Raw genomic sequence first — 22,359 nt, 5'->3', positions numbered from 1 at the left:
AGCACAGTATTTTCAGAATGACGGTTTTACCTCCCAGAGGTGCTGATTAAACATTAAGCAGGCAGAGACTGCAAGAAAATGATGGGATTTCTTTGGTACTATAACATCCTTTGCATTATCATTTTGTTTTCACAGGTCTCACTGGGGAAAAAAAGAAAGAAAAGAAAAATCTCTAGCTTCACGATTTAAAAAATGGTCTTTGGAGATGATAAGGGCATCTAATTTGAGCTCAGAGGGATGGAAGGTAGAGTGGATGGAGACAGGAATGAGTGACAGCCAAAATGTCATGCAAATCAGAACGAGGAAATCGCGGTTAGGAACAAACACATCCGATGGAAAGATGCTCAGACATTAGTGGTAAGCAAATCTGTCCACGGTTGCAGTTTGCATACATCAGCCTGTTCCATGCCCACACAGGGAATGCAGAGAGGGACAGGGCTGGGAATCCCCAGCACGGGCGCTTCTGTACCCGGGGTTTTGCTGTGTGGGGAACCTGCAGGGACGGGCTGAGGGTCCCACTGAAGCTGGCCTAAAGCTGGTCACAGAATCCCAGACTGCCTTGGGTGGGAAGGGACCTTAAATCCCACCCAGTGCCACCTCTGCCATGGCAGGGCCACCTCCCACTGCCCCGGGCTGTCCCCAGTGTCCAGCCTGGCCTTGGGCACTGCCAGGGATCCAGGGGCAGCCACAGCTGCTCTGGGCACCCTGTGCCAGGGCCCCAACACCCCCCTGAAAACAATTTTTTGCCCATATCTATCCTAAACCTGCTCTCTGTCAGTTTAGAGCCACAGCAAGCGTGCTTAGAAAATGCTGGGAACAAACATCCTCAGCCAATTCACGGAGCTGACTGAATTCCCCTTCTCCAGATGCCAGTTCATCCCTGGGCTTTGCTCAGCTCAGATTCCAGCTGCAAGGCCTCAGGTGATGATGCAGCTGGATGGAGCCAGAGGCTCAGCAGATGAAGTACAGGACTACCTGGATTTCCACTTCCTCAGGCTGTCCCACGTTTCCTTTACTCTGCCCTCCGCACCAGATTTAAAATCTGCATTCCAGTGACCTCCAACAAACCCAGAGCAGCTCCTGGAACCTGCAGCTTCCAGCTAGGCAGGAAGGGGAAGGGAGGCAGAGAAGCCAAGCTACAGACATTGCTGGTCTATTTTTTAATTCCCGAGCAGAAATAACCCAAAAAGAGCAAGCAGAGGAGGCATATGGGCTAACTGGAACCCAGACAAGTATCTAGCTGCAAGGACACGACAGGCTCAGGCTTCCCAAGAGCTCCCTTGCAAGAGGGGAATGCAAGATAACTTGTATTATTTCTGTCCATTTTAAGCATTGTAAAATGAGTGAGGGATTACTGCAATAGCTGCAGTTATTAAAAATGCATTATTTCCCTATTAACAATTCAAAACAGATGCCAAAGATCGTCTCGACTAGAAATAAAACTGCTGGAGTGAATAAAACATCCAGCAATTAGCTAACAGCAAATCAGAGAGGCTCCAGATTTCACTGTAGTGCATTCATTAATTGCTTCTTTCAGAGCAAATTGAATTTTTAATTCTGGGCTACGAAATTAATCCCTCTGTGTATTTTCTAAATAAAGCCTCAAAACTGAAGCCAGACCAAAGCATCCACGTCTGTTAGTTTTGTTTCTAATGATTTCTATTTATAAATTGATAAATGGGAAGGCTACAAGCTAGATTTAATACCATTAAGCGTATGTGGAAATGCAGAGCCCAGTCCTGTCAGAGCTCTAGCAGCTCATTTCCATTCACAGCAAGGGGCGCCCCATGTTCAGGTCCTGTACAGAAACAGGTGCATCATTTGCACCTGACTCAGGGATTACAGCTGTGGGGACGGCAGGTTGGGTGAAACAACTCCAGAAATGGAAATTATGGGTAAGCCAAACCAATTCCTGCCACGGGGACGGCTGTCACAGCCTGGCTCCAGCGCAGCAGCGCATCCGTGAGCAGGGACGGCGCTGTGGAATTTGGAATGAGGTTCTAGAGAATAAAGCTTTCCATTTTGCAGCTCTTTCTGTCTTTCCCAAGAACAGAGGGCGGTGGGATGAAGGATGATTTGTGTTAGAAGGGACCTGTGGAGGTGTGGACCGTGCAGCCCTTGCTCAGAGCAGGGTACAGGCAGTGAACTGAGCTGAGCATGGCTGAGGACGGGGACCTCGCTTCCTCTGCTGGCCTCTGGCCCAACGTCTGAGCAAGCTCAAGCTGCAATTCCCTCTCTCCCTGCCTTGTATCCAATTGGAATTTTCCTGACTGCAGTTTGTTTTGGTTGCCTCTTGTCCCTGGGAGAGGCTGCCTGCAGCTTTTCCATATTTTCCTAAGCACAGAACCCCAGACGGGGCTGGGTTGGAAGAACCTTAAAGTGACACCTTCCACTGTCCCTCCAAGCCCTGTCCAACCTGGCCTGGGACACTGCCAGGGAGCCAGGGGCAGCCACAGCTCCTCTGGGCACCCTGACAACTCTCTGAGTGAAGGATTTCTTCCTTGATGTCCAACCTGAGCCTGCCCAGCCCAGCCTGAGGCAGTTCCCTCTGCTCCTGTTCCTGTCCCCTGGGAACAGAGCCCCCTCTTCCCTGGATGTCAGGGAGTTGTGCAGAGCAATAATAATAATAATAATAATAATAATAATAATAATAATAATAATAATAATAATAATTGCAACAACAACAACCACCCCACAATATTTAAACACTATTCCCCCTGAGCCTAAACTTTCTTGAGAGGAAAGAAGGCCAGGGATGAGCTCCTTCCCACTGCCCAGTCCTGAACCATCAGCTGAAGGTCCCACAGCCTCGGGCACTCTGAAAACTGCACAGCCTTTACCCATCCAGAGCAGGGATTTCCTGTCTTCGCTGCACAAAAGAAGCCAGAGAAGTTCAGGATTTTTCACCCACTAAGTTATGCTGCTCTAAGCTCTAATTCCAGAAGAAATATTAGTGATAAAAAATAACAACAGCCTACGTGGAGCAAGACACTGAGACATTCAAGGAACAGCTGGGTTTCCCATCAACATCCCTACAGGAAGAGCCTTTAAATTAAAGCACTGTCAGCTAAGGACACAGGAAAACTGAAAGCCTCACTAAAAAGCAAGCAGGGATCTAAGAGGTTTTCAGGCCCTGCTCCTCACCAAAGGAACACTGAGCTGTCTTACAACTCAACTATGGACTCGCTACCACCAAATGAACAAAGGGTTCTGATGGGAGGAAAAAACCAAACACACAAACAGATGCTGCAACACAAACCAGCGGGGTGAATCCAAGCGTGCATGGTCAGAGGCAACTACGGGATGAAATATCCAAACCAGAAATATGTCTGTGCATTTACAGATTTAGGATTCATTGTTTGCTTTTGTCTCTCCTTATTACCCGTGCGAAGCGATTTTGGTTTTTCAGCACCAGGCTTCCAATGTTTTGATATTAATATTATTCATGAGCTGGCAATTATCACTGAGTTGATGGCTAATAGCAGCAGTGAAAATTCAAGACAATATTTTCCATGGCATGCACAGTTTTTTAACAGTTTTCACATTTCCAGTGACCTCGATTAGCTGCCCTTTGATGCCTCTCTAGGATGTCACAATAAACACTGGCACTGACACTGAATTGTGCTGCGGGATGTAATCGCTGCTCCCCACATTGGAGCAAAGAGAACACACAGATAGTAAAGGATCTATGTTAAAAGAAGCATTATGAGCTGGAAAATGTGTATTTTTGATGTATTTGGGGCAGATTCTGCTTGGCATCGAGGGTCTGGCTGTGTTTAAAACCCCCTTATTTCATTCAGCTCCAAGGCAGCGCTGAGCTCTGGGCAGGTCCGTGCCTTTAACCCCCAGGGGTTAAACACATGGATGAACTGAATTCCTCAGCTACTGGCATGGAACAGGCAGGGGTGAAAAAAAGAGTGTTGCTCAGAACAACACCAATACCCTCCACAAATTATATAAATATTTCATTCCTGTGAGAGCTAAGCCTGCGCCTCCCTTCTCCCTACCTTTGCAAGCCCAGGGGGATGTGCCTCTTGAAGCACATGACACTCATTTTACTGAGAGGAGGACTCGCTGCAGTGATGGGTCTGTTCACAGCTACCCTACAAGACACCAAAAATATTGGACGTTTATTCCAATATTCTCTCTCTTTTTTTTTTTTCCCTTCCTTTTAAAACTTCAGCAACTACTGCTTGTGTGGTGTCCAATGGCAACGCCAGACGTCTCTCCAAAAGGCAGCAGTGGGTGGAGCATGTCTACTCTTACCTGTGCTCTGAGTGTGTGGCAGGGACAGCTAGCTGGGAATGGTACAATGGAGCTGGACAGCAAAACTGGTGCAGAGTATTTAAAGACCTACGACACAAGGAAAAACACAAAGTCAAACCACCAGGTGTTGGGAAAGGGGCTTTTGCGGGGGGAGAGGCAGGCGCTGGCGGGAGTATTGGGAACTCACGAGAACGGTGACCGGAATTTGAGGCACAGCTGTCAATTCTGCATCCCGGGGGACAGAGGGGGATAGCGCCGGGTTTTAAATGCACACATCAAAATGACGGTGAGGAGCTGCTGCGATGGAGAATCCGTCAAAGGTTTGTCGCAGGATTAAGATCGAACGCCAGTTTAAGGCTCGGGGCTTGCCTTGCCACGCGGGAGGAAGGCAAAAGCTGAAACATTGAGGGTTAAAATCCCCATGGAAATGAAGCTTTAGGCTTGCATCTTACTCTGCACCAGTCAGGCTGTTGTCTCTTCATGGAATTAAAGCACAGGGCTCTGGATGAGGGGGGAGAATGCAATGGACATGGACACGAAGCGTTCTTCAAGCCCAGCAATTACAAACATATTGCAAGAGAAACTGCTTGAAAATGTGAAAAGGACCCAAGTGTCACCCGTGTTTTAAGCAATATTCAGAACTCTGCAGTAGCAGTTTAATGGCAATCGTTTGTTCAAAGCGTGGACAGAAAACAAAGGGAACCTTTACAGCACAAAGATACTCTGCACCCCAGATCATCAGATGGGCATTGTTTCACTAAAACAAAGAGGGGCTGCAAAACCAGACAAGGGGCCACACCTGAAGGGAAGCTTGGAAAATCTTTAAGCAGCACACAGCACACATCCCTCCCTGCATTCCTGGTGTTTGTGCCAGGAAACATTAAACAACGCTCAGCACAGCAAGTCCTCCGTGATAAATCCACCTAATCAAATTTCTCAGGACACAGCATTCTTCTAGGAAATCATAAAAAAATATATAAATAAATCAGTATCTCCTAGCTCTTTGAGTGGGCACCTGTGGAAGAGGGAGCCATTAAACTGAAAATCCTCATTTAACTTGGGAGCATCCCACCTGACAGTTAACAGAGGGTGTGTGTGTGTGTTTGTGCACACAAATGCACTTTTTAACCCCCCATCTTTCTCTTGCTGTTTTGACAGAACTCTCAGAAGACTGATTTTGATTCTGCTGCATCCCTGAGGCTCAAAGTGAATCCTGTGAGGTCCCTTTCTTACGGGATCAAACAGAGTGGTTAAGCAAGAAGAAGTCAGGCTTTGTTCAGGAAGGAGTAAGTCACTAATCCTTAGGAAAAAAGACACGGTCAGCCTGTTCTGATCCCTGCTGCCAACGCTGTGTCAGGCACTGCACGGCCAGGATCAGCTGGATTTGCTGTTCAGAGGCGGTAACTCCTGTAAAGTACTCGAGCTTTTGGAAATAGAGCCACAAGACACCTCCCCTGCTAACACCCCACAGGGCACAGCACTCATGGGGGCACCTCCAAACCCCTCGGAAAACACGAAAAATCCCAAAGAAAGATGGAGAACAACACCGAAAGCATTGATGGGCCATAGCAAAGCAGCCAGGACACGCCAACGCTGGGTTTGTGACAGAAAAACACCCAGAGTGCCACACAGGCTGCTCCCCTGGGTCCTGGGGCAGCAGGCTGGGCTGTGAGTGCAGGGCACGAGTCCCACTCTGGGCAGGGGAACTGCTCACATGGACGAGCTGCTGCCTCCTGCCTTGGGATACCTGGGGTTTCTCCAGTAGAAGCAAAAGGAGGACAGGGAGGAAAACCATTAGAAGAGTGTTTCAGATTCCATTCCCACCACTGTTTTTTTTCCCCCCACACAGATCTCTCTTTCTTCAGAGAATTAACCAGTGAAATATGAAAGGATACGAAAGAATCTCTCTGGATTCAGCTCTGCTCTACAAAGCCTTTTGAACAGAGCTTGCCCCTGGCTCTTCCAAAACGGTTCTGCCCGCGAGGCTCCATGAATCTGTCCTACTCCGACCTCCCCGGGTTCCCAAAGAACCTGAGCAGGAAAGAAGGGAGCTCTCCCAGTGCTCCTGTCAGGGTCTGTGCCCACCTGGGGCACAGGGCTGGGGTCAGGAGCTCACTTGCCTCGAGATCCCACTTCAAGGTGCAGCAGAAACACAACAGAGAGCAGATGGGAGCTCGGAGGAGGTCCTAGGGGTGTCACAGGGGTGCAGCCTGGGGCTGAGGTGCCACCAGGTCACTGCTGTCTATCACACCCGGCTGGAGCCTCAGATGGGTCTCTGTCCCACCACAGACAGAGGAAACCCCAGGTCTGGGCTCTGCTCTGAATTTTAAAATCCAGGAATAACTTGGCTCTGTTTGGGTTCCTCCAGATGTCACTGACTAATGTCAGCCTGACCACGGGGAGGCTCAGGCTTTACAGCCCCTGACTAACACAAATTCTACCCAGAGCAACGGGGTAAATCTGCTGATGCAATTTAAAATTCACATGGCGTTTTGTGCCTTCAATCACCTGCCAAAACAGTGCTTGCAGTCATTTACCCCTGTGCAATGTACCAGAGAATGTTTAAGGTTCCAATCACTTTTCTTTTGTCTGGTCTGGCTGGAGTTTTAATTATTTTTTAAACTTCATAGCTATATGTTGCAATCAGCCTTCAACACAAGTTTGCATTTAAGCTAGACTCCATTTACTAATTTTTAACACCTAAAGACATCAGAAGAAATCCATTTCAATCATTTGGAGGAGAATTAATCACTTCTCCTGTTCACAGTCTCACAGATACTCAGTCCTGTGAAGATTAGTTTCCACATCTGCAGCTGATGTTCTTCAAAGGATGATTCAGGATTATAAAAGCGAGCACAGGTGCTTCAGCACCAGCACAAGACCAATCAAGTGACAAATGCTGCCTCTGGTGATTTCAGCTTCTGGCCCGTTGCTGCACCATCCCAGCGCATGTGGAAGTTTGGCCATTTCCCACTTCCAGGCCAAGCTGCTTCCAGCTCTCCCCTTGTGAATCCCTGCACGGGGTTCTTGTGAGAGCCAGTAAAACCAGAGCCAAAGCCCTGATGTCCCATTTCCCGAGAGAACAGGAGAAACCCAGCTCCTAATGGAGCACACAGACCCCAGGCAGGCGTGGCTGTGCCTCTCACTCCTATGTAAATCCCACTGTGTTTGCCATCAGAGTCCACTCCCTTGAACAGCACTTTCCTGTCCATCAGCAAACAGAAAATTGTTTTTAATCTTCTGGTTTTAGAACCTTGCCCAGATGTAAAATAAAAAGAAATGAATTACTGGTCATCACAGAAAGCCACAACTATTTTTATTTTTCCCTTCATTCTGTCTTGCAATCCTCAACAAGCCTCCCAAACTCAGCAGACAATTTTCTCAATATTGGTTTTTGAACAGCCTGGGAGAACAGAGCACCAGGCCATTAACCTGGAATTGCTTTTGCTCTGACAGGTTGTCCTGTGCCTCCACAACGTGCTGGGAGCCAGCAGATGCCCCTGGGGGCCTGGGGCAGCTTGTCCCCTCTCCCCGCCCAGGACACCGTGGGGAGGACAGCACATCCACCCAGCCTCGCTCATCCTGCTGCTGTTGAATTCTCAGCAGGTGCAAACCTGTGAGCGGGTCAGAATTATCAAACCATCACCGATGAGAGCTTCCAAACACAAACCCTGAGACCGAGGGAAACGGGAGCAGGACCTTGCTGGAGTTCCCGATGTGCCTGAGCAGAGGAGCTGCTCAGAACCCTCACTGCCCTTTGCTGCTGCTCTCTCCCAGAGCCACGACTTCATTCACCACCCCTCCTCTGGTCTGAAACAGCAAATCTGCTCCCCTCCATCTGCCAGCATTCAGCCCTTTCTTCTGGCACATTTTTCCATAAAGTGCGGGTTGCAATGAGTATGTGGAAAAACTCATCCCAGCACAGGCTGCCGTCCTGTGTGTGCACCCATCCTAAAATCAGCTTGGGAACAGCAGGAGGGGCAGACAAATCCCTCCCCTATCTCACTCCATGTCTGCTGAGGTAGCCAAGAATGGTTTGTTTGATTGGAACTATCAAGAGGAATATTTGCACTTCCCTGTGGTTTAGCCTATGGAAGAGTAACGTTATTTTACAAGATGAATTTCTCTTTCTCATCTCCACCCAGAGTTATGGCAACAGCTGAGATTAGAAAAGACTGTGGTTAAAAACTAATAAGGTCTGTCCTGTTCTTGTTTAATAAATCCAACCATTACTTTCACAAGGAACAACATTTGAAATATAATCAAAAGGATATCCAAAGAGGCAATGAACAGTAGAAGTCCTAATAATATGGACTCATGTCAACTCCAGATAAATGCTCGCTAATTAACAAGTTTATTAACCTGCTAGAAGGGCTTCCAGAATGGAAACCATGACCCAGGCCAAAGGACAACATTTTGGAAAGCAGAGAAGGCAGCAGGAAGCTTTTCATGGCAGCTCCCATTGTCCCAGCCCAGGTGTGAGTGCAGCTGTCTGTGGCTGTGGCCATTTCAAGGTGACTGAGCACATGACACATTCCCATTTCCAAGCACAAATCCCTACTGCTCTTTACCCAAAATACACAGGGCAGCATGATTCTGGCTTTTGAAGCAGCACTGAAAAACCTTCTAGTTTTTTCCTGTTCGTTTCACCACACTCTATGTCCAGCACTCTGCAGCCAAGCCCCTCGAGGAGAGGCTGTGGTGGCACACAGAAAATGTTACTGGCTTTTTCAGAGTTGTTAGTAATTCATTTCCTGACACACACTCTTTTGGATGGCAACTCCACAACATTAAATGCTGCTATTGCTTTTATGGTTTCATACACGAAAACCTTACAGGTCCCAGCAGAGACCACCACACACTGCAGGAGAACCACAGCTCCTCCCTTCATTCCCTCATTCCCTGTGCACAAAATGGCTCTTTGGGCACAGCTTCTTGGACACCAAACCCCAGGGAGACACAGGACAGCTCCTGGCAGGTATAAACACCAGTGTCATTAACTCTGCACGGAGTTTGAGAGTCAGAAAACTCACCCACATATCACCAACAGCACAGCCATATGCTGCGGAGCTGCTCTGCTGGCATCTCCCTCCTCCCATTTCTGCCTCCCCTTCCATGCAATAGTCAGAACCTGGTTAAAAGCATTCCAGAATCCCATTTCCTCTCCACAGAAATGAAAAGATGTTTCCAGCAGCTACAAGGATGCTCAATAAAACCTGCTGTTCCAAACCAGCAGAACACACAGTCCAGGCTTCAGACAACCGAGTTTTGTTCCAGCATTCATCAGCTTTGGTTGTCACCGAAATGATTTAATAGCAGCATTTGTACACGGCGCAGCAGAAATGCAGACTGGGAGCTCTTGTCTGGAATAATGCTTCCCTTTGTGCATTCCCAACTCAAGTGCCCACAGCTGGATTTTTCAATGGAATCATCAGGCACACTCTCACTGACCTCTCCTTCATCAAAGGGCCTGCAAATAATTACCATCTCCTGGGAGAACGGAACCACCACAGGCCCCGCATACTAAACAAGGAGCAGCCATTATTTTGTCCCATCCTAGAACACAACACTTACTAGCATTACAGAGAATTACAAATAATTATTATAAACTTTTTTTTTTTTTTTGCTTTCATGCCAATGCAGTACCAGCCTATACAAGCAGGCAGGAGGGATCCTGCTGCATCCCTGCACGGTCTGCAGGCAGCCTCCAGTCCTGGGTCAGCTGGAACTAGGGTGAATTTAATTAAGACTATGAATACGTAGACGCTTGTAATTAGAAAAGTTTCCATTTCAGTCTTGCTAGAACCTCATCTACGGCGCAGGGTGATGTAGAATAATTCACAGGACTCGTAAGATGCACTTGTATCAGTTGTGCTGACTGGGAGCTGTCACAATCTGTAGAAAAGACCCCAGAAATTAGGAGCAGGGAGACATGAGAGAAGGAAACTATATTTTGGATTAAATCAGAGGGTGGATATGTTCACCACATCTTTTCTGTATGTCCCACGTCATTAAATCAGGTAATCGTCAAGAAATGACAACTCCCAGCACAGAACACAGCCACATCTACGATCTCACGGGGCAATAACCACTGCAAACCCAAAGCTGAGCAGTGCCAGTTAAACATATTGGATTTGCAGCTGATGAAAGAGGCAAAATGGCAAAGTACAAAGAATGAAATTACCCAGATTCAGTGGGAGAGATTTACAGCGAGGCAAATCCTGTTACTTAAAACAATGCTCCAGTGACATATGTTCTATTCAGTGCAGCAGCTGAGAAAAATGCTTTCATTAATCCAACTAGTGTGACACTGTTGTGCAGCTTTTTTTGGAACAGCAACAACCAGGCTTTCTACGCTTCAAGATCAAAAAGATATTTTTATCTTATAAAAGGTACTTTCAATGGCAAAGACCTTTGGCATATATATATATATATATATTACAAGGACATTGACAGAGTTATTATATGTAAGGTCTCATCTGAAAACTTAAGTACTGAAGAACTGGTGTGTAACAGTTTAACACACATTTTCAGTACTGAGAACCCATTAGTTTTAAAGAATGTGAAAATTTTCTACGTCCATGTGTCCTTAATAGTAAGCTCTTAAAAAAAAAAAAAATAATAATCCCAGCTTACACTTTCCTCTTTCCAACAATCAGCATCAGCTCTCTCACACAGGAGTTAAACACAGAATTCTAGTAGGAGGCACAATCCACATCTTGTTTTCTACAGCAACGTGCCGAGGTGGGTACAAGATACCGAAGGTGTAAGCAGCAAAACAGGAAAATCCTGCACAAGATGGATCTATAAATAAGACTGCAACCTCACTGTTAAAGACAGCAACATACAGGGATTAAATATCCCTTACCCCACACGATAAGCACTGTATGAAATCCATTCCCTGCTGAGAGTTCCAGAATCCCCAAATCCCAGGACCCAAATTAAAATGGAGTCCAACACGACCAGAACTATCCTCCCGTGGATAAACACACAGCAAGATGTTTCAAGCTGATCCATGCTGCAACCTGTTCTCCAAGTTTATTTCTCTTATTTCAACTTCCCCCAAAAGGCTCCACGTTTATTTTCATTTTAACACATTTCAACTTAACTGTTCACCCCTTCAGCACCAGACAAAAAGCTAAAGAAAACTTTAAGACAGATCCTAATATTCTTTTGTTATTCTGTTTGAGGAGTTTGGTTTTGAATGGTTTTATTTACTCTGCCTGTGTGTGGATGCTGCTGCTGTACATGAAGGAGATTCACTCAAATCAGGGCGCTCAGAGGCACTGTTAAAATAACTGGAAAAGACTGGGAACGACAATTACGTGTGTTTCATGCAAGATCCTCTGGAACCCCCAAATTTAACCCTAAAGGGAGCAGATGTTAACCGGAGTTCAGAACTACAAACAGAGGCACAGCCATTCCAAGCCCCTGGACTGGGAGTGAGGACAAATCCAAGGGCCCATTCCTGCCTGGTTTGGTCCCAGTTTGGAGCAAACCACCTGTGTGTTCTCATCCATCCATCCATCCATCCATCCATCCATCCATCCATCCATCCATCCATCCATCCATCCATCCCTGCCTGGTTTGGTCCCTTTTTGGAGCAACCTCCTGTGTGTCCCATCCATCCCTGCCTGGTTTGTGCCCATTTTGGAGCAATCCCCTGTGTGTCCCATCCATTCCTGACTGGTTTGGTCCCTTTTTGGAGCAATCCCCTGTGTGTCCCATCCATCCCTGCCTGGTTTGTGCCCATTTTGGAGCAATCCCCTGTGTGTCCCATCCATTCCTGACTGGTTTGGTCCCTTTTTGGAGCAATCCCCTGTGTGTCCCATCCATCCCTGCCTGGTTTGTGCCCATTTTGGAGCAATCCCCTGTGTGTCCCATCCATTCCTGACTGGTTTGGTCCCTTTTTGGAGCAATCCCCTGTGTGTCCCATCCATCCCTGCCTGGTTTGTGCCCATTTTGGAGCAATCCCCTGTGTGTCCCATCCATCCCTGCCTGGTTTGTGCCCATTTTGGAGCAATCCCCTGTGTGTCCCATCCATCCCTGCCTGCTTTGTGCCCATTTTGGAGCAATCCCCTGTGTGTCCCATCCATCCCTGCCTGGTTTGTGCCCATTTTGGAGCAATCCCCTGTGTGTCCCATCCATCCCTGCCTGCTTTGTGCCCATTTTGGAGCAATCCCCTGTGTGTCCCATCCATCCCTGCCTGGTTTGTGCCCATTTTGGAGCAATCCCCTGTGTGTCCCATCCATCCCTGCCTGGTTTGTGCCCATTTTGGAGCAATCCCCTGTGTGTCCCATCCATCCCTGCCTGGTTTGTGCCCATTTTGGAGCAATCCCCTGTGTGTCCCATCCATCCCTGCCTGGTTTGGTCCCATTTTGGAGCAATCCCCTGTGTGTCCCATCCATCCCTGCCTGGTTTGGTCCCTTTTTGGAGCAATCCCCTGTGTGTCCCATCCATTCCTGACTGGTTTGGTCCCTTTTTGGAGCAATCCCCTGTGTGTCACATCCATCCCAGCACCTGCCACGTCCTCTGGAGTGGCCGAGCCCTGAGCCCCAAGCCATGGGCTCATCTCCCACCTGAGGCTCCTCAGCCCCCAGGAGAATCAGCTCCTGTGTGTGACCTCAACCCTCCAGAATCTGCTCCAGGGAATAACAATCAATGAATGCACCTTTAATGCTTTTGATCAGCATAAATGGAACAACAAAATCACGGCGACGTTTTTCCCCCTGGACACGGCACTGCCCAAGGCTGCACTGCACGTCCTGCTGTTTGTATTTCTGTGCTGAAAAGACAGATTGCACTTTAATATGACAAAGCATTGGAACAAAATGGAAGAGAGATCCTTGACTCATCACAGACAGAATTCCTAGCACCCTGCATTGCTGCTCGGATGCAAAGTGAAGAGTTTCCTCATTTTTTTTTTCCCTGCTAAACATAGACTACTCACTTTATTACGCTGTATTTTTAAATACCCATATGCACAATCATCATCATCTAAACATGTTTAATATCCAGAGCATTCATCTGCCAAAAAAGGTTAACACCCTAAAAATGGTTCATGGAAAGAAACCTACCCAACAATAAACTGATCACTACTCCCACTTCTGGAATCCTCAACACAGATATCAGAGACGTGACGACAGATGAAGAAGGAAAAGGTACTCACAAATAACACCTCCTGCAAGCCATCCTTGAGTGGGGGGTGGCCTTGGTATTTCTATTTTCTTTCACGCAATCTGAGGTAGAAAAGCTCTTTCTCAAGGGAAAAAAAAAAAGGTAAAAAAAAAAAAAGAAAAATCACATTCACAGCTTTTGCACGCTCATTCAGGCTCAGCCACGGTGGAACATCACGGATAAGTAAGCTGGTGATGTAACCAGCATCAAACACCGCATCAGATAAACCCAAAGGCTCTACAGGGTTATATTTTGCAAAGCCAAAAGGTTTTTCCCAGAGAGGAGGTTTAGCAGGCATAAAGCAGCCACGCTGTCCTCACATTCCTGGTGGGCTCTCTTGCTTCTTCCGGAAAAAGTCCCAAAGCTGTATTTATTATTCAACTTCATCACCAAGAAGAAACAATATGCTTTCTCATTTGATATTTAGACGGAAATATCAAAGCACCAAATGTTGCGTTTTCGAATGCACCATCTCTGCCTGCTTGCTGTAGTACAGTCCAAACCAAGAAAAGGCCATTGGTCCTTTTATCTCCATGGAAACAGCAGCATCTGTGAAGACGAGCGTACTCCCTCCTCACTGCAAAGTCAATTTATAGTCACATACTATGACATAAACTGATAAGACAGCAAAGCTAATCAGCAGCTAGGAGAAACAGCAACCTAAACACGAGTTTAAGCTCTTGCTCAGGAGAATATTCCTCTGTATACAGCGTTTCTGCTGTGAAAATTGCAGAATTAAGGAGCAAATCGAGCTGTTCCTGTGAGCTGCTGCAGGTTGGGGATTTGTGAACTTCCCAGTTTGGCTAACGAGGCGAGTGGCTGAATATTTTATACAATTAGCTTCTGGTTTGAATCTCTAGCTATATCCTACTGCATGGGAAGAGATTTAAACAAAGTCGCTCTTTGCAAAAAAAAAAAACAAAAAAAGGAAGAATTATTACTCCAGTGTTACCTTTTCCCTGCAGAAGAGCTGTCGTGTTTAATGGCAACAGCAGAGAAGTTTCACAACTCTACAGGTGACTGCCTCCCTATCTCCCCCCTTTTCAGCACCACCAGTGGTGCAAACACTCCAGCACCATCCTGCTTGTGCTCCACGAGCCTCCTCTCCAGGGAAATGATCATCTCTACAGGCCTGGTGAGTCACCTCCACTTGGTTTTATTCGGTGGTACTTTGTAAAAGAGAAAACCAAACGAAAAACGAAACCAATGGATCCCAGAGAGTACAAAAATGTGCATTTTCCCTCTCCTCCCCTGCATCCTGCCCAGCCCCGATGCTCAGCGCTCAGCCCTGAAGTTCCCAAGCCAAGCTTCCTCCCTTCCTTCATGAATCAATATAATGACCATCTGCTCACATTATTAAGTTAAACATACACCAGAACACACTGATGAGGGCAGCTCGTTTGCCATGGTCAAGTGATCAGCTCCATGGCCAGTTGTCCCATTTCCAGAGGGACGGGGGGCAGTGGGCAGCCAAATCCTGCTGATGCTCCTACGCAGCTCCCGGGGCTCAAGGGGAGCAGGAATCGCCAAAGAGGCTGCAAAACTTAAAATAAAATAAAATAAAATAAAATAAAATAAAATAAAATAAAATAAAATAAAATAAAATAAAATAAAATAAAATAAAATAAAATAAAATAAAATAAATGGGGAGGCAGGAGATCTTTGGTCCAAGCTGATTTGCAAATGAATTAGGGATGAAATAATTGCGGCCTCACTGCACCTGAAGGAGCCGACAAGGAAGATGGAGAGGAGCTGTTTTTAAAGGGCCCAGAGAGACAGGACAAAGGGGAATGGCCTCAGACTGACAGAGGGCAGGGTTAGATGGGATTTGGGCAGGAATTGTTCCCTGGCAAGGTGGGCAGACCCTAGAACAGGTGCCCAGAGCAGCTGTGGCTGCCCCTGGATCCCTGGCAGTGCCCAAGGCCAGGCTGGACACTGGGGCTTGGAGCAGCCTGGGACAGTGGCAGGTGTCCCTGCCATGGCAGCAGGTGAAACAAGGGGATTTTTAAGGTCCCTTCCCACCCAAAGCACTCCCTGATTCCCTGATTTTGTCTAGCAGAGGTACAGTTTGGTTTACCAAAGCAAATTTGATGATAATTTGTAGAATTGTCAGAGCAGCCACAGCCTTCAAGTTGGGTCAACATCTGCCGGTGCTGTGGAATGCAATAAGAAACCAGAGGGGAAGCAAAGGCCCCAAAATTCCCTATTCCCCCACATAACTGGCCTGGATCTTGGAGGGCTTGGATCCAGCACCAACAGGTGCTCCAGCAGGATTCATCATTCCAAAACTACAACCAAATAAATATCCACGTGATGTGGGATACCAGCAGCGTGAGCTCCAGGGAATCCAGCCTGCTGTGGCCATCCCCAAATCTCTTTGTTTATAGAAAGCTCCCAAAACCTTCCCTGGGAGCTTGATCCTGTAACTCCAACCCACATGGGTTCAGGGCACGGCTCAGGCTCCTGAGCAAAGTGTCCCTATGCCACACTGGAGACCTGGGTTGGAGCAGCCACACCTTAAACACAGATGTGCTACCCTGAGAGGCACTGACACGATCACAGCTATCTGTCAGCTTTGAAAGGTGAATTATCTCTTGCACCAATTAAGAGAATTCAGGGAAATACAGATTGAAATGAGTGGAGTTTTTTCTGCTGCTCAGCCTAAAGGTATCTTGCCTTCCAGGGAAGCTTTATAATGACATAAATACTGTTTCATTTTTAGCAGATACCAAATAGAAAGCACTGGAAAAGTGCAATTTCAAAAGGTGCTTGTCTGTCCTGAACTGGCACAGCCACCAGCACATCACAGAAATTATAAATGCCTGCTAAGGAAACACCACCATTCCATAAAGAATCCCATAAAACAGCTTTCCAAGCTATTGCAAGGTCAAGTAGCTCAATCACCAGCAGCATATGAGGAAGAGAGTATACAGGCTTGGCAGCTTGGTGCATTCCTCGGGTTTTAATTCCAGTTTCTGCAGGTGTCTGACAGTGCACAGGTCAAATGAAAAGGGAGGAATGACCTCCCCAGGTATTCAGAAAGGTGCTCCCTGGATGATAATCCAGATCAAGGAGGACAGGATAACAGGAAGCTTTTCAGCGCATGGCATTGTTGCTTGTGTTTGGGACAAGCTTTCCATTCAGTTCTCGTTTTTGGTTTGATGTGTCTGGATAAAATAACCGAGGAAAAAACTCTCTGGCTCTAAACTCGCCTAAGCTCCACAGTTTTATTCAAGATAACAGATTCATTTGCATTAATTCTGTTAAACACTGGTTTAAGCCAACATATTCCTCAGTTCAGTCTCCCTCAGCTCTCCCCTGGAACAATGGGAGTTGGGCTGATGAGTAAGTGTGGGATAAATCCTGCCCACGTCTGTGTCTTAGCAGAATGAACTCAAACGTTTCACAATTGATTGAACGCTACAAAGTGAGGGGTTAGTAACTGCACAGGCTGTTTAGCCTTAGCTTTTAACTTAAAAAAAGGCTTTTCTTTATCAGAAAAATGCAGTAAGTAGGGCAGAACTGGGGACACTGGGGCCGAGCACTCCCCAGCGCTACAAAGTCAGCTCAGCAAGGCTCTTGTACGGTCACTGATGTCACTGAGTGAAAAGAACTGGACATAAAGTGCCCAAGTCATTATCCTAACCACTGCACAACCCAGAAGTATTAAAGACAAGGACTCTGATCCCACTGAAGTGCCTGGGAAGAGCTCCACGGGCCTCACTCAGCACGGACAGGCTGTCACGATAAATGTGATAAATGTGACCAATGTGCAGTGGTACTGAACACTGATAACCTGCCAGCACCAGTGACCTGCACAGACACACAACGAGCTGCCCCCAAAACCCAGTTTTCTCTGCTGAGATTCCGCGGCTGTGAGGAATAAACAGATCACCTGAGCAATACTGAGCACATTGATTGTTTCGAATGAGGGCCTGAATTTATCTCCAAGGTTTTGAGACAGGCTAGCAAGCAAAGCCATTTGTTACCAGTTATTGCATTTTCATGATTATTACTAACATGTTGGTCTCTGCAGCTTCACTATTGATTCATTCCAGAAAACCAGAGCAAAAGCAGTTTGTGGCTGAAGTTGTGGATGAGGCCACAGGGGACAAAGGACACATCCCTGCCCCTGCCCAGGAGGTCTCAGACCATCTCCTCAAACACAGGAGGAATGTTCAGCTCCTCCTTCCTACTCTTGCCTCACTCATCCCAAAATAAAAGCCTTTACCCTGCCTGGTCCTGACACAGCCCCCAGACTTTGTTATTTTGAGTTTAGGAAGCAGAAGTGGCTCGATGAGCGTTACCCTCACGTTTGGACACACGCAGGACGCAGAGCTGACCACCGTGGTGCTCACACAAGCAGCTGGAGAGACCATTTTTACAGGAAACCCTTCCATTACAGGCTAAAAACTCCCACATATTCCCTCTCCCACCTGAGACTGAGCCACGTCTTGGAGCAACCTGGCCTGGTGAAAGCTGTCCCTGCCCCGGGGGTGGGACTGGCTGGGCTTTACTGTCCCTCCAGCCCAAACCACGCCACAGCTCCGTGGCTGACATCCCGTGGAGCAAGGCTGCCACAGGGATCCAAATCCCACCTGTGACCCCCTCACCCAGGCCGGCTGCAGCCCCCTGAGCCCCAATTATGTCCTTAGACAGCCTTTATTTCTCTGGGCACTGGCACAAAGTGTGTCTCAGAGCCAGGGTGAGAGCCCCAAGGGCAGCAGCAGCGATGCTGACGCTCAGGATACGACGGGAAGGATCCAGCTCCGTGCTCCATTCCCTTCAGCCCCTCCATGGAACATTCCCTGGCTACCACTGCCCTGGTAAAATATTGAGGCTCAAAGGAAAAACAAACAGCTGTAGAAGAACTGCCAAAACCATCTCAGGCCAGAGTACAGTAGTTTCATTTTCAATCACATTTTGAAATCTTTCTCATGAGCGTTTGCAGTTCTGTCTGAAGCCTCGGAATAATTTTTTTCCTACTGTTTATTTTAGCAAGATGCCCCAAAGCTTTCACTGGAAGCTGCTTCTAATTTTCAGCTTGGTTGTTACCGATGAGTTGATGCACATTTGCTTGTGTTGATTTCCTCTGCAAGAATTTTATCCCTGTATGTTCTGAGCTTTATACAGATGCTAAATGCATTTATCTGCCATATCTTGTATCTTAATACTTTCCGCTTACCCTTAATATAGTTAGAAGTAGTTATTAAATCTACTTCTGGACCAAAGTGAGGCCTCAGCTAAGCAGCATTTCAGCAGCTGCTGAATTAATTTTACTGTCTCTCATCACACCAAAAAAAAAAAAAAAAAAAACCACCCTAGCAAGTATTAAACAATGCTGGCAGCAGTTAGAGTTGTGGAAATATCTGTTATCACTCACAATAAATCCTTTCTCAACTTGTACCCTGACATTACTATTAAAACCTCCTTTGTTTTCTACTAAACAGCTTGAGCTCCAAGTAACAAACTGCTTCCTTTTAAGCTACATTCTACTAAAACAAGGCCCTAAAAAGTATTTATACCTCCTCCCACCATGCAGAACAACTGTTTCATGAAGGAAGCCTTGAAAAAATAAAAATCTTTCCCACTCAAATTCAAGTAATTCTGTAGCCTTCAGTCAGCCCTAACACAAACTTCCACCGAAACGTTAAAATGCTTTGGATTAAATTGATCACCTTAAAATGTTTCTCTGTTAAGACTTTATGTGACAGCTCTCAAGACCCCTTTTGGCCCCTCTGGTTTGTGCAGTTTTGCCCTGTTCCTGGTCATCCAAGCTCCTCAAGCTCCTTTGTGACTCTGGAGAAAAGATCACCTCTTTAAAGTAACCTGAACTCTCAATGAAGCAGCTGGTAAATATTTTAAGGTAAAATATTAAACATTCTCAAGGCCCTTAGTAGACTCCTGACCCTTCACTGGGTAATGCCCTAACTGTCCTAAACTTAAAGGCATCCCAGAGATTTGTTTTCTCCAAGATATTTGGTTCCCTGGTGATGGTGGGAGGTGGAATGAGACGGGCTTTGAGGTCCTTTCCAACCCAAACTAGTCTGGGATTCCGTGAAAATGCCAAAATACAGAAGAATTCTATAAAACTCACAGTTTGTGCAACAAAATACCGAGGAAAAGTCCAGGGCTGGACTATTTCAGACACAGGCAGTGCCAGCAGCAGCAGGAATCTCTGGAACACAGCCTGGGAACAGCGTGGATAAGGAGCCAGGATGAGGTTGGTGCCTGAGTTACCATTGGGCACCTGGCTGCTGTAAAATCCTGCAGTGGGGACTTGGGAACAATCCTGCTTCTGCAAGCCTGGGAAAGGTTTTCATTTGCTTGGGTTAATTTGAGATATATATATATATTACCCCTGTTCATCGCAAAAGTCCAAGATATTTGTTGAGAGTCATTCCTTCATCCTCTGGACAACGCGGCTGAAAATGCAAAACCCAGGACGGATGCTCCTGCATGGACCCTGCAGCTGTGAGGGGATGCAGGTACAGCACCAAAAAAAGGGCCAGCAGCAGAAGAACCCCTAACGAGCAGGATGTAATTAGCGCCTGCGCATCCCCTGGTCTCTAAGTGAAGCCACGTCTGCCACCAGAAGAGCTTTTACAAACATTAGCAAATTAATGGGCAGAGTCGTCATTAATCACTGCAGAAGAGGCACGAGAAGAAGTCTCCAGCCCAGGACACCACGTGTCACTGACACTGCAGAGGCTTTTATCCTTTAATGTGTTTTTCTGACCTAACCCAGAATTACAAAGTCATTTACCCAACAATTAGCTAAGCCAGAAAAGCAGTCAACTGGGCTGCAAATGGATAAAAGAAGTTCAGAAGTGTTTCCTACATCCTTGGTGCACATTAATCATGCATTTTATTCCTAGCTTAAAACTCTGGCTGCAGCTGCTGCTCAATGGCTCTTACATAACACACCGACATTAAATTTATTTGTTTCATCTTTTCTACATAAAAATAAGCTGGGATTTTATGATTATTCCTTTGCATTTATTTTCTGTGAAGGCATTTTAACTATTTTGTCTTTAATTGTTGCAATAAAAATCCAGCTTAAGCATTTTAGATGAAGCAAAAATCACAAATTAACGATCGTTAAATTATTTTGGCAACCAGACTCATGGCAGATTCCAGAATAAGAGGCTGAAACTCCATTTTAGTAACAAGACTAGCTGGAATATTTACGCCAGAATTATTAGCTAGATGTTCAGCGGATCTATTTTATTAATTAAACTGGCAAGACTGAAGACAACTGATGTCAATAAATCTGTCGATATGTTAACACAGGCACCAGTGCCACCTCTCTCCACAGGGTAAATATAAACCAAACCCCAGCTGCATGTTCCATGGATGCAGGGCTGACTGGAGCAGGAAGTTATCATGGCATTTCAATCCCCTACAAGCTAATAGGAGAATATGAGGGTGCGATAAAGAATTCCCAGCTGAGGTCTCCAGTCACCTGCTTCCCATGCTTCAAGGGACACCTCTAAGTCAGGCATTTGCTGGATTTGTTTTCAAAATGTATTTTAAACTTAGAGGAAGGTCAGCAAAGGGATTTTCTGAAATGTTCAGCAGCTCCTAAAACATGGAGTGACACCAGTTTGGCGCCGTTTGCTGATGTCATCAAGCCAGTAATTTCAAGTAAGAACAATTCAGTGGAATGACCACAGAATCACAGGATGGTTTGGGTTGGAAGGGACCTCAAAGCCCATCCAGTTCCACCGTGGGCAGTGGCACTTTCCAGTGTCCCAGGTGGCTCCAACACTTCCAGGGATGCAGGGGCAGCCACAGCTCCTCTGGGCAATGAGGAATGAATTTCAGCACCGGAGGAATGCGGGAAGAGAACAGCTCACAGCAAAGCTGCACTTGAAGTTGTAACTTACAGAAGGAGAGCAATGGGATATCCAAAGGGAGAAAAAGCCCTGTCAGTCAATCCATGACATGTAGAACCTGTGGGACGGGCAGGAAAACCTCTGGAGCAGCTGCACATGGAAAAATATCTGGAATATTCTCATCAGTCACCTGCAGAAGAAGCAGGGGACAGACTCTCCACAGCTGAATCTGTAGAATTATGGCAGATTTAAGACAGGAACTTTTTGCCAGTTCTAAGACAACAGAAGTTTTAAAAACCCCACTTGTACTGCCGAAAACACTCAAAAGCACCGATATTCAATGTACTGTCTCAGTCCCTGCGTTCTCCTGCAGCCAGAGTGATTTGAGATGAGTCAGCTGAACACCACAATCCAAACAACAAGTGCCTCAGCACGTGCTGCTCAGAGCTGCAACAACAATCCCACGGCGCTCCGCTTTGAGACATCCATCCAAACACCTTCCCCCCGAGAGCCCATCCCACACCCCAGGGCACCGAGCAGCCGGGCTGCCTCCTCTCCCTCCCCGGGCAGCTCCCGTGGGGGGCACAGACCCACACACAGAACTCAGCTGTCCTTCAGAGGCAGCGGGGACACCACAGCCCACGCCTAACGCAGCCCAAATCCAAAGGCAACTGAGTCTCAAAGTTTCTTTCCACCGGCATTTCTCCACTACACACGAATACATTTATTTAAAAGTTATTTAAATTCACTAACACCCTTTAGGCTCCAAATTATACGGAACTGTGGGCAGTGGTAACTGCTGGGATATTTTGGGTTTTCCCACTCTGGTAGAGGATTCCCATTGCCAACTCTCTTGCTCTTCCCCAACTCTTCCTCATTTTTATAATGCAAGATATGATTGGGATAAAGTCCTCATGTAAACCATAACTCCCAGCACTACCTGAAAACACAATTAATTTTTTCCACCAGAACTCCTCAGTTTAATTATAATTTTAATATCAGTTTAATAATAAGTTTAGTTCTAAACCAAGCATGTAGATGTCGGTGCTGGTTCTCTGGAGCTTCCACTACAGGATTA

At 46.6% G+C, this 22,359-nt stretch overlaps 1 protein-coding gene across 4 annotated transcripts in view; it reads right to left on the bottom strand.

The window, feature by feature from the left end:
* Positions 1-22,359, bottom strand: part of IQSEC1 (IQ motif and Sec7 domain ArfGEF 1) — a 266,555-nt gene that overhangs the window by 151,093 nt on the left and 93,103 nt on the right. For 2 of the 4 annotated variants that reach the window (XM_040076675.2, XM_058422297.1), the window contains exon 3: positions 4,267-4,353. The exons of 1 other annotated variant lie outside the window; for it this stretch is intronic. In XM_040076675.2, the coding sequence (XP_039932609.1) occupies positions 4,267-4,353 (87 nt within the window). Of the gene's footprint in view, positions 1-4,266; positions 4,354-13,435; positions 13,913-22,359 lie in introns of those variants that run through there. One more of the 4 variants, XM_058422302.1, reaches the window with a different exon arrangement.

The sequence above is a fragment of the Hirundo rustica genome, chromosome 12 (genome assembly GCF_015227805.2).
Source record: "Hirundo rustica isolate bHirRus1 chromosome 12, bHirRus1.pri.v3, whole genome shotgun sequence".
Classification (NCBI taxonomy): Eukaryota; Metazoa; Chordata; class Aves; order Passeriformes; family Hirundinidae; genus Hirundo; species Hirundo rustica.
Note: the sequence above shows the minus strand (reverse complement) of the source record. Positions and strands in the feature narration are given on the sequence as shown.